This window comes from Mangifera indica, chromosome 8, assembly GCF_011075055.1.
Source record: "Mangifera indica cultivar Alphonso chromosome 8, CATAS_Mindica_2.1, whole genome shotgun sequence".
Taxonomy (NCBI): Eukaryota; Viridiplantae; Streptophyta; class Magnoliopsida; order Sapindales; family Anacardiaceae; genus Mangifera; species Mangifera indica.
In genome coordinates, this window is record NC_058144.1 from 11,069,585 (window position 1) to 11,081,321 (window position 11,737).

An 11,737-nucleotide genomic window follows, 5' to 3' on the forward strand; every position below is an offset into this window, starting at 1 on the left:
ATGTTTAATATGATTAAAGTCTTATCCCATAATTTTCAAGAGCCCTATTTCATGACAAAAGGAAGAAATTTGTTCTTTTCCCTCAATTCACACATTCGCTCACAAATCAAAAAGTAGAACACGAACTAGCATTCATGTGTCCATGACAGCTTCACCAACATCGTGTGGCTTTCTTGGCACCTCCATGTGGATGAATACAGTTATTGTCTGGTGAGGAATTGTGGAAGCACAAGTGTGAAGAGGTTGATTCTTTTTATTCAAAAATTGATATGGGAAGCAACAAAAGATTACAATAAAATGAGATATTTTACATTCAAATCTTTCTTTTTCAAAACTTCAAAGAAGATATATATATATATATATATAGAGGACCAAATTTAGTAGAAAGGAAAGGTGACGGCAGAATAAAGTTGCCTGTTGCTATTGCTTAGATACAGCTCCATTATTCAATGAGATACTATACAATATGTATAAAGGCATCAGCTTCTCTAAGAACCACCTTCTTACAATTCTAGCAAACTAGAAAGAAATATAGTCACATATCTGACAGGTCCCCCTGGTATTAATCCGTTGGACCTGCAAGTGAGGCATATGCATAATATATTTCTGTTTGATTTCACTACTTTAGCCAAAAAGAGTATTAGTTAAAAAAATAATAACGGCAATGAATCAGATTACAAACGACAGCTAGCTCTTGTTAAGGGACTATCAAACTTCAAGTTACAAAATTTTTTAAAAGTGCAGGTCATGCATGATTGTGTGAACTTAATAATCACAGTTTCCAGCATTTGCCAGGCATCTAAGAGGAAGGTTTTAAGTTCTGTTAAGATTCTGGGTTCAAATGTAAACCAAAACATTTCATAAAGCACACAAGTACAATTGAAAAAAAAAATCAGCTGACACTAGATAAGAAGCCACTAAATGTAATGGGGTAAGCATGTCAAACAGCTGTTAAATCCTTTTGTTTTCACAAGGGAAGATGTCAATACTGTCTATAAATGATTTGTTTTTATTTCCATATCTTCCATTTCTTTTCCAATTCTGAAACTGATACTTGTAGCGACCAATTTGCCCCAAGGGCATCATACATTCATGTAATATAGGAACATATGAAGTACACAAATTATTACTGATATTGCCTATCAAAACATTCTCCCTAAAATTTCTGCCATATTTTCTCCTATTTCTGATCTTCATTTACTAATATATAGCCCAGTTAAACTAAGAATGCTCTCACAAAAAGGTGTACAACAAGATCTGCCTTCTCATGACAAACCCCAAAGGAATACCTCCAATCCAGTGAGGAACTACAGCCTAAAAGTCACACAAATTATGAACAGAGGAAGAATCATTTCAGAAGATTCAAAGTTTTTAAAGTGACACGATAATAAAATTCCAATAGGCAAGATACCCATAATAGCCATTATGAACTTCAGAGCCAGGTAAAACAAGGATATGGAAATAATCTGCAAACCACAAATCCTGAAAGAAGCAAAGTTCTAGATCTGTTCTGTGTATTAAAGTTGGGGCAATTTGTGGTTCTTCAATACAATAATCACCTTTTTAGCTGAGCATAATCAGCTCTAGTCTATGGATAGAAAATGGAGTGCGAATCACAGAAAATTTTAGGCTTTTCATGGTCACAGTCTAAATTATGTAAACCCTTAAGCCTCAGAGATAATATAGCCCTTGGCTTAACAGAGAAGAACAATTCTATATTTAACTATCAGTGCATCAGTGTAAAAGCCAGGTAGAAAAGATCATTCTTTAGTTTCTTCACTGCCCTATTAAATTTAAATTGGTACAAACTTTTCATGCTGCTAAGATATTCTGGGTGATTCCAGCTCCATGTATTTCTTTGTTTTCATAACACTCTTGTGCTCGGAGAAGAACAGCATCAATATCATGGAGTATGTTTAAGGCAGATTTTTTGGTTATTTATTAGGGAAATTGTGGAAGGATTTTTGAAGATGTTTCAAAGAAGACTCTGTTTTTTACTCAGGAAGGTACAGTACAGGCTTTTGTTCCAAAGGGATTCACAAAACTTTACTCACTTATTCAGAAAAATCAGGAAGTTGTTACTACAAGTAATGAGTTTCTATTAGTGGGCTACTGATCCACTTTGTATCAATCACTTACTGATATTTATATTTTTTCTTCTTTATTATCAAATAACAAGTAGATAAAACAAGATCTTCTCTTCTAGTATAGTGTAGCAGTTTGAAACTCTTAACATAAATTGATCTTTGCAGAACTATAATGATCACTTCTACCTATTGACATCAAACACTAGCATGTCTTACAGATTTATTGCAGGCAACAGCTTCATATCTACCATCCGAATTTTCATTCATCAACGTATCAAATTTAAGGAATTACTAGCCATTGAATATTTAAGATATCTACTACATGAATCCAAATAAGTGGATTCAGATGGAAAACCCTATTGATGGGTATTTACAAGTAGAAACAATCTTTTGGTTATTACTATCTTCCCTCAAGCATTTGCTTGATACACTTTAACTCAACATGTAGAACAGAAATCCAGTTAGCTTAAAAAAGTACATGTTAAAAATATGGGTGTTTTATTTTATTCTTTATAACATTGTAACCAAGATTTAACATTGCCGGATAATGCCAACATTTGAGTCATGAATGATGTGACTAAATATTAATTAGTCATCCAAAAATTCCTCTTAGGGCACTCAATATTTATGCAAGTTTACTTCAAATTACTACTCTTCACCAGAATGTGTGCAGATGCAAATCTATGCAACTTCAATGGCAGTACAAAAGATATTGATTCATATCAAAAGTGACTACTTTTACAAAGAAACCAGGATTCGAAGTAAAACAAAAACCAACATTTACACACTAAAAATAAGTATTTGATAGCATACCTTTTCTGGGCCCGAAAAAACAAACAACAGATCTTCCAAAACTTTCCCGTATAGACTTAACATGGACATCACTGGTTTGCTTGAAGCTAGAGAATCTTGCAGTAGCTTCTCTTTGAACGCAAGAAATACGATTCCACCCATCTCCAGCAATATTTTTCGCATTTGATAAAGCCAACTCAAACGCACGACTTCTTGTTGCATTAATAGCTGTAACAAAAACATACATCAGAAATCAATTGAAAAACTTACATTTACCACTACATGTAAAGAAAAGCAAACTCACCATTATTATGAAGTTGAACGATAAAGTTCGCCGGCAGACCAATGCCAAAACCAGCTAAAGTGAAGCCAACACTGAACCCAACGCCACACCCGGCTCCAACATAGCCAATCACCTCCGGCCCAAAGCCGGGACCCCACCCGACGCCGCACCCAATCCCAACGCCCATCCCCCAAAATGCTCCACGTGTTGGATGCACTGGGTTCCATCTCGCGTATCTCCTGAACAGCCCTTTTATTATCATCACTACCTGACGAAAGTAAATAAACCCGTAATTCGTAAGTATTTCAAGAACCACGCAGAAAAACACGAACTTTTTTCCTTCCAAACGGACATTACCATGAATCAAACTGTTCTAAATTTTATCGTTATTTCGTGTTCCTTCTAAGGCTCTGGCTGTGGAGTTGATTGTATTTATGTGACTATGCTTTGCTTCTGTAGGCTGAGCGGGTGAGTGAGAACCAAGACCCACAAAATGGACTACGGGCCCGGTACATTGTGGACCAAGTGTTGTGGGCGAGTTTATTTTCACCATTTATTGGGAGGCCCAGAGGAATGCATGATCGAATTTAAATTGTAAAATTATATTAAATTATTTAAAAACTATAATTTATTTTAATTTAATTTTTAAAATAATTTGATTTTAGTTGATAAATTTTTAAAAATTAATTTTTAATTTAAATTATTTTCAAATCGACTCAAATCATAAACTATAATTTTTTAAAATATATACATATAACAACATTTGACTGGATTTAATAAGTATTTAGACTTCTAACTTTTTTTTATATTTATTTTTGTATATATATTTTATATATATTTTATATATTTATATTATGTTTTAGAATATTATAATTTAATTAAATAATATATGTTTTATAAATAAATTATTTTTAATAGGTTTAAATGGTAATTCAAACCAAACTAAACCTTATTTTTTTCAATTTGATTTGGTTTAGTTTAAAAATTAAAATAGTTTGATTTAGTTTGAAAATTTTTAAAACTATTCTTTTCGGTTTAATTTAAAAAAACTTTTAAACTAAATCAAATTAGACTGTACACACAACTAAAAATTTCACGGGACCTTATTTGATTAAAGGATTATTAATTACAACCTTGATATTTTCTTTATATCTATCTATTTCACTTATTTTTATAATCTATTGAAATAGAATTGACAATTTTCAATATGACACATTAATCCAATAAAATACGAAACAAAAAAAAAATCGAATTAAGGTTAAGTTTTTTTTACACAAAATTTATTTTGAGTCAATCTGATATGACTTAAAATTAAATTAAGTAGTATTATGATTCACACAAAAATAACCAAACACAATGTGAATTGATTCAAATATTTTAGAGAAATATTACTTTAATATAATTTATTGAGAATAAATTATAGAAATGTTAAAAACCAATATTAACAACAGTTGTATCTTTATATAACTATAATTACTTATATTTTTTTATTTAAATGTTTTATATTATTATTAAATTATAATAATATGATTTGGATAGTCAAATTATCGATGTGTTTTAAAGATTTTAGTATATAGTTTTTATGTCATTTGTAAACAAAACAAAATATTATATTGTATGTTTTATTAACAGTATATTAGAGTAATTTAGTGAAGAAATTAAAACGATAAAAACATTTTGATAAGTGAAAACAATAGATAATTTTTAATCAATTTAGATCGGATTAGATTAGCCTAAATATTTAAGGGTTAGGTTAAGAGTGGGGTTAAAAAATTTTGATATAATTTTAATTTGGGTTAAGTTAGAGTTAAAAATTTTTAATACAAAATCTGAATTGATATAATATGAGTACGATTCGAAGACACGAATTATCGAGACACCCCCTAATGATTTTGCACGCGCCAGGAACCACGCGAGCTTCAAGAATTTGAAAAACCCGCCATTTTGAATACTCGAATCACCACACGCAACGCAACACATTGAACTTTGAAATTGAAATTTGAAATCAGCAGGGGAAACGGAGAAAGATGAAGAAGAGAGCAAAAGTGAACGGAAAGTCTTCGTCCTCAGCTTCTCCGGAGAGTCCAAACCGATCTCCTAAATCAAACAAAATAGCTTCAGCCTCAGCGCCCAAACAGAAAAGCAATTACAAGTATAAGAAGCCAATGGCCTCCGCTCTCCTGTCTCCATCGCCGCCACCACGGGCTCCTATGAATTTCGGTAACAAAACTCTAAGCAACATATCAGATCTGAAGGAAATGGCTTTTTCGCGTTTGGATGATCTGAAACGCAATCTTATCGAACGTTCTCACTCTGAAATTCTCAAGGATCTCGAAGCTTCTCACTCTCGCCTCCACAAGCGCTTCAAGGTAAACATACTTCAAAATAACAAATGCTCTTTTTCTATTTTTCCGAAAGTACTTCCTTTAGAAACGTTTGCTTATCAAAATACTTTCTATCAAAGCCGTTTGATTTCTCACCGCTATTTAAGTTTAGAGATATAGATCAATTGATAATTGATATACAATTTTGTGAAATTCGATCGTTCACTCTTGATTGAAGGCTTGGACGTTTTCATAATTAGTCGATTGTTGGTAGAAACGTTCGAATTTTATCTCTCTGCAGATGGAACTTACTACAGCTGTATAGCTTAGAGAAACTGAGTTTGAATTTTGTGCAGTTCAGTTTAAGTTTGTGAATCATACTTTAGAAGTTAATTCCATTTTCGTGCAGGGATTGGCTTGAAATGTGATAACAGGAATTGATAGGTAAAAAACTGCGGCGTTTTGATTGTATTTGCACGGCTGTTTCAATTTATGGAGATGTGCATTTTAAATTTCTTGTACCATTTTCATGATAATATAAATAGCTTCTTAATTATTTAAATTAGAATTTATTTTCATGCTTTGAGAACATTCTACATTTTTCTTTTATATTTTTAACTTTTCAGTGCTTAAAATCCTGAACTGGACAAGAGCATGAACTCCTTCGGCTTCCTAAATTTTAATTGGTTCACTTTTGTCCTGCGGACAAAATTTTCCGCCTAATTCTTTATATAAAGATTCTCAGCTTCTTCTGGATTCTTTAATGAAAAATTAAAAGATGGAATTATTGGGATGGTAAATAAGTATAAAAGCATTAACATGTAATTATCAAAAGATTATGAACTTACTTTTCCCATTTTGAATTTATAGATTCAAACACAAACATGCCAGCAAATGAAGGATGAAGCAGAGAAGGAATACAAGAAGATGACTGAAAGAATTAGCAAAAGTCAGGAAGCAATGAAGGTGCTTTCTTGTGCGCAACAATGAACTAAAAACAATCAAACTTCATCTATAATTTACTTTCTAATTTCGAGGGTCTGATTTTCTTTTTAACTGATCGTTTTATCAGGCTTCATATGTAGAGATCATGGAGGATGCACAAGCAACTGCATCTAATGGTAAATTTTTTTTCTCCTGTTCCTGTTTATATCTTTTGAGCTGATATTGATTCACTGTTCAGAAGAAGTTCAAGAGCTATGGTGACCCTATTTGGATAATAAATTTAGTTTAAAATGTTGCCTTAAAATGTCTTGAAAGCATGGGCCACCAAAACAAGATAAATTACCAACTACAATTTCTTTTGTTTTTCGGATTCTAAAACGGGTATTACCCGACTGTAGATTCTAGATTCCCTCTATGCATCAACAAATTTTCAGATCATGCATCATTGTAACTTGATTAACTCTATTTTTTCTTCTATGTTATTGTTTAAAATCTAACTTAACAAGAAAGAAAATTGACCCCTGAGTAGGCATGAAGATTTACAGATTAATGAGGTCATGAAAAAACAACTACAGGGTAAAACCTAACTCTGTTTTATCAGCTTATTAATCACTGCTTAATTTTATTTTTTTTAAATTTGACTATGCAGTGTGCAAAAAATCCATCCCGGAAATTGCAAGTTCTTTTGAGAAAGCAATTGGTGCTCTCCAAAGCCGTTTTGGGATTCAGTCAACCTAGAACTGATTTTTCCTGGTCACTCTATTACTCTGGAATGAACATTGCTTGAATTTCTTCTTTTAATAATACTGGAGCATTATGCATTTTCTATACGTCACATATATCAGATATAATTACTCTTTCAATATCACTATTTTTTCTTCAGCGTAACCCGTTGAAATTTCTGTCTAAAGTAGTATGCCTAACATCAACCAGTATGAACACTAGGATTCTGTGGTTGCAGGCATTTTCTTTCTCTTGGTTTCCTTTTCCTCCCTTTTTTTCTTTAATCGATATTTATAATTAATATATAAGTATAAAGATAATTCTTCAAATTTATGCCCCAAATGAAAATATATATATATATATACACACACATTATAACAGCCTACTTGCTAATGATGATTAGAAGGAACAATTTCATCAAGAAATGGATAGTCACTTTAAGAAGCAATATGGTTTTGATACCTGCTCATGCAAAATCTTAATGTAGGGGAGTTGTGTTTATTTTTTCAATAAAACTATATGTAAAAATAATAAGTATAATTTTGTATATAAATAATAATATATCATTATGTGATTAGGTATTGTTTTATTTGTAATTTATAATTACTCAATTATAAGTTGATATATTATTTTTTATGCATAAGATTGTGTTTATTATTTGTGTATACTCATATTTTTTACTAATCTATATTTAATTAGTAAATTGAGGGGAAATATTAAAAAATTTAGGAACTTTTGGATTGTTTTAAGGCCAAAGGACTTATTCTCATTTAAAGGATACTCTTTCTCAAGTTTTTCTTCTTTAATTTTAAAAAATCTAAATATCTATTTATTTGTTAAATTTTAGAGTTATTATTAAAGATAAAATTGTTATTTAATTAAATATATTAAAAAATATTTAAAAAATTATAAATTTGTTATATTCTCCTCTAAGTTTAAAAATCTAAAATTTTTTTCACTCAAAGTTTGAAAAATGATTATTTTCTTTCTAAGTTTTTTTCTTCTCTCGTTGGCAAACTGCTCCTTCTCAGCCATTGACGTTTTTCCTCGCGATTGACTTCTCTATCCCTCTCAGTCTTGTCTTCGCCTTTTTTTAGTTTAACAAAGATATAATCATCTTTGTCTAAGAGATGAAGACCAATAAAGATAACTTGTCTTTGTTTGAGACGAGTCATTTTTATCCTTGATAAAGATGATTGTGTTTTTATTAGAGCAAGGGAGAGCAGTGATGAGACTGAGAGAAAGAACATCAATGGTTAAAAAGAAATGGTTCGTTGGAGAAGCGAGAAAAAAACTCAAACAAAAAATGATCATTTTATAAGTCTGGAGTTAAATGAAATTATTAAAATTAAAAAAGAAAATTAAGAGAAGAGTATCCATCGGCTTGGGAATAAGCCCTTCGGCCTTGTTTTAATACCTTTTCCCAATTTCTGGGGATTGCAGAATATATTATTTAAAAAAAATTACGCGTCACTAACAAATTATTGCCTTACCGTACATGTAACCTTATCCCCAACTGGTTTATCCTCCACTGTGTTTGTTACTGGCGGGTCTCAGCTCAATAACGAAACATGAAGCCTTTTAGATCAGACTAACAATATTTTTGCTCTCTCTCGTCTTTCCCATACAACCCAAAGCTACTGTGTTGCTCCTCTGAACCACCGAAAGGAAATAAAAAGAAGAAGTGAATGAATGGCTGCAATAGCATGGCCCTATAAACTCTGTCAAACACAACCCTCTTCTAAGGTAATATATCTTTCTTTCTCTTTAGTTTATGTTTTTATTTGCTATTTTTTAAACGCTGTTTAGATTCATATATATCTTGCTGCATTCTGCGTCTGATTTGAATACTGGCCTATCTTTGAGAATGAATTCCATTTCAATTTCCGATCAGTATCAATCCCATATTTGCGTTGACACTGAGCAAACTATATCATTGAGTAATCAGTTGGCAAATTTATCCCGTTGAGTTTTCCTGAACACTGGCAGTTTTTGTCTTCCTGAAACCCCCCAAATCCTTATCAAAAGGACCTGGGTACAGTCTTTAATTAACATTAATGTCCCTGCTTTAGCGATGCTGGTCTGGTGGTTTTTCAGGTTTTCAACTCCATCATGATTTATACTAACTTGGCCTTTCAAAGCTATAGCCTTTCCTATTGCCTTAATCAGGAAGTTGGCTTTTTAACATAATAAATTCCTTGCTTTACGGTGTTGAGTATATATATTCCTGCTGGGTTGGATGAAGCTTATGAATATGATCAAGAGAAGGAACATACCAACTTGATACTCCAACTTGGTTTGACCCCATACTGCACACTCCAAATGGGTATATTCAGTGAAATAAATCGAACTGACAAAATCAAACCCCATGTCTTCTAGTGTATATTGGCTCAAAAAATTCAAAACTTGTTGTGTTGTCCTGTATTGTTGCCATCCTCATCTTAATCAGTGTTTTTGGTGTATACAAAGGTCATACTAATCCTTAGTCAGATTGAAGGTATATCTTTCTTGAATCATAGTTTTGGGTTTTCATTTAGACTCAGAACTGCATAGAATTTTGTTGGGCGAGCCTTTTTAACCGCTATAGAAGTGATTAGTTGTCCTCTTTTTTAAGCCTGAAAATTGTTCTTGACTGGTGCTTTACTCTCTTGGAGTTTAAATTGGTCGACATTAATAGTTCATCTTTTAAGCGTGACTGATATATTTTGAAATGATACATCTCATTATTGACTATGTGAGGTTTCATTATGTGACCTTGAAATTTGTTAATGTATCTATCTCTTTAACTTGGGAAATAATCAGTAACCTTCAAGCATGCAGATTGATTGTAGTTATGACCTATCAAAACCAGTTCCAAAGCTTTGCACCTCATCCATCAAATGTGAAACAAGTCACACACATTTAAGAAAGGAGAAAGGCACAGAAACCTCTTCACTTACAAGAACACTACCAACCTTAACACCTGCATCCTCATCGTCATATTTGCCAGCCAAACAACTTTCTGAATTCCCAATTTCCAAAACAAATGTGAACCAATACCAATTTCACTTGTCACACTCAACAACTTTATGTGCTGCCTTGAATAGTCCACGAGGCTTCGGACCTTCACCAAAGAAAGCAAAAAAGATGAAGAAGTCAAAGCCCGAAAATGATAGTGATGACAAAGATGAAGACAATGAACGAGAAGAAGGTATAATACCAGAAATAGTAACAAACAGAATGATCAGTAGAATGGGGTTTACAGTGGGAATTCCCCTGTTCATAGGACTCCTCTTCTTTCCATTTTTTTACTATCTCAAAGTTGGTTTAAAGATTGATGTTCCAACTTGGGTGCCCGTCATTGTTTCATTTATCTTCTTCGGGACTGCCCTTGGGGGGGTAAGTTATGGCATTGTATCATCTAGTTGGGATCCATTGAGGGAAGGCTCACTTTTGGGTTGGAATGAGGCACAGAAAAACTGGCCTGTTTTTTGGCAATCTCTTTGGGGTGGATCTCGCAAGAAGTAAGACCTGACTGTTTCATTTTGGTTTCAATATGAACTAATTAACAAGTTTTCTGTGTCTTTTGTCTGAGAGTGGAAATGATGTTGTTATAATTAGATAATCAAAGTAAATTTTGGAGTTATTTAGACTTATTATAAAAAGAAAGAAAGAAAATTTATATCCTTAACCTACCCCTTCTTTTAATTCATCCAAATTTTATGGGTTCTTTTGCTTTCTTCTAAGTTTTCTAGGAATAGCACTTTCTTTATATTCTTAAGTAGACTATAGTAAACCTACAGAGCTTCACTGGCAGAAAAGACTGAATATCTCTTTGAAAAAAGAAAAAAAAAGATATAGGCTTTTGTCGCAGTTCTCTGAAATCTTTAGGAGCTTTAAATGAATTCTGCAATCTTAACATATGCATCTGTGAAATTATTGAACAAAAAAATTATTAGAGCAACTCTTATTTCTCAGATTTTCTATATATTTTTTATTGTCATTTCCAATTAATTCTCTGTCTTCTGGGGGAATATTATTGAAATCTATGACCTCCTCACATTATGGTTGATAATGGGTATGGGCATAATTAAGATCATTGTCTCATCCTCGTGTTCTACCGAAGACAAATTATTAATTCTTATTTGAATATTATATTAAACAAGGAAAATTATCAACTCTACCAATAATGTATCGTTGTATGATTATGTATTATATTATTTTTTTTATTCAAAATTATCTAATTACGTAGTCACATGTTATCTACATAAATTAGACATGTAAAATATTGTGTATGGATGTGGTAAAGAGGTTAGGAGTTTGTATTAATAATCTAAATAGAGCAAATTTGTATTGATTTCCCTCCCTCCCAGGCAGTACAAAACAGCAAGGCAAATCTTTTTGGGCCCCCAATACTTGAGTGAATCCATAAAATTCAGATGAGTCCTGCCTTTCCATCTACATATATAATCTAATATCGCCTTTGTTGTTTCTTTTTTTCTTTTCCTTTGACCACATTACATACAATACAAGCCTTTGCTTGAATTGAACACCTGGGCTTTTCAGCTGGAAAATCAAGTACAAGGGAGTTTACAAGATTAGGC

General features: G+C 32.2%; 3 protein-coding genes across 4 annotated transcripts; 2 read left to right on the forward strand and 1 right to left on the reverse strand.

The window, feature by feature from the left end:
* Positions 1–381: 381 nt before the first annotated feature.
* Positions 382–3,599, reverse strand: LOC123222862 (cadmium-induced protein AS8). The gene is made up of 4 exons (XM_044645850.1): positions 3,520–3,599; positions 3,184–3,430; positions 2,901–3,107; positions 382–576 (listed from the first exon to the last, which is right to left on the reverse strand). Exons 1-4 carry the CDS (start codon positions 3,520–3,522, stop codon positions 563–565), a joined length of 471 nt encoding a protein of 156 aa, XP_044501785.1. The 5' UTR covers positions 3,523–3,599; the 3' UTR covers positions 382–562.
* Positions 3,600–5,078: 1,479 nt separating this feature from the next.
* LOC123224325 lies at positions 5,079–7,261 on the forward strand. Its single transcript, XM_044647960.1, has 4 exons — positions 5,079–5,531; positions 6,357–6,452; positions 6,559–6,607; positions 7,081–7,261. Exons 1-4 carry the CDS (start codon positions 5,190–5,192, stop codon positions 7,167–7,169), a joined length of 576 nt encoding a protein of 191 aa, XP_044503895.1. The 5' UTR covers positions 5,079–5,189; the 3' UTR covers positions 7,170–7,261.
* A 1,353-nt stretch (positions 7,262–8,614) lies between these two features.
* LOC123222696 (protein PAM68, chloroplastic-like) lies at positions 8,615–10,824 on the forward strand. 2 transcript variants are annotated; one of them, XM_044645602.1, is made up of 2 exons: positions 8,615–8,900; positions 9,957–10,824. In XM_044645602.1, exon 2 carries the CDS (start codon positions 9,969–9,971, stop codon positions 10,659–10,661), a length of 693 nt encoding a protein of 230 aa, XP_044501537.1. In that variant the 5' UTR covers positions 8,615–8,900; positions 9,957–9,968; the 3' UTR covers positions 10,662–10,824. The 2 variants fall into 2 exon arrangements, with proteins under 2 accessions (XP_044501537.1, XP_044501536.1); XM_044645601.1 differs by having other exon boundaries at positions 8,619–8,900; positions 9,975–10,824.
* Positions 10,825–11,737: the final 913 nt, after the last annotated feature.

Excerpts from the sequence above, each read along its gene's own strand:
- LOC123222862 (XM_044645850.1), bottom strand. Across the intron at positions 3,108-3,183 it reads CGTTCAACTTCATAATAATG|CTATTAATGCAACAAGAAGT; the intron begins GTGAGTTTGCTT and ends TTTTTGTTACAG.
- LOC123224325 (XM_044647960.1), top strand. The coding sequence starts at position 5,190 with ATGAAGAAGAGAGCAAAAGTGAACGGAAAGTCTTCGTCCTCAGCTTCT. Across the intron at positions 5,532-6,356 it reads GCCTCCACAAGCGCTTCAAG|ATTCAAACACAAACATGCCA; the intron begins GTAAACATACTT and ends TTGAATTTATAG. Across the intron at positions 6,453-6,558 it reads AAAGTCAGGAAGCAATGAAG|GCTTCATATGTAGAGATCAT; the intron begins GTGCTTTCTTGT and ends TCGTTTTATCAG.
- LOC123222696 (XM_044645601.1), top strand. The coding sequence starts at position 8,847 with ATGGCTGCAATAGCATGGCCCTATAAACTCTGTCAAACACAACCCTCT. Across the intron at positions 8,901-9,974 it reads AAACACAACCCTCTTCTAAG|ATTGATTGTAGTTATGACCT; the intron begins GTAATATATCTT and ends TCAAGCATGCAG.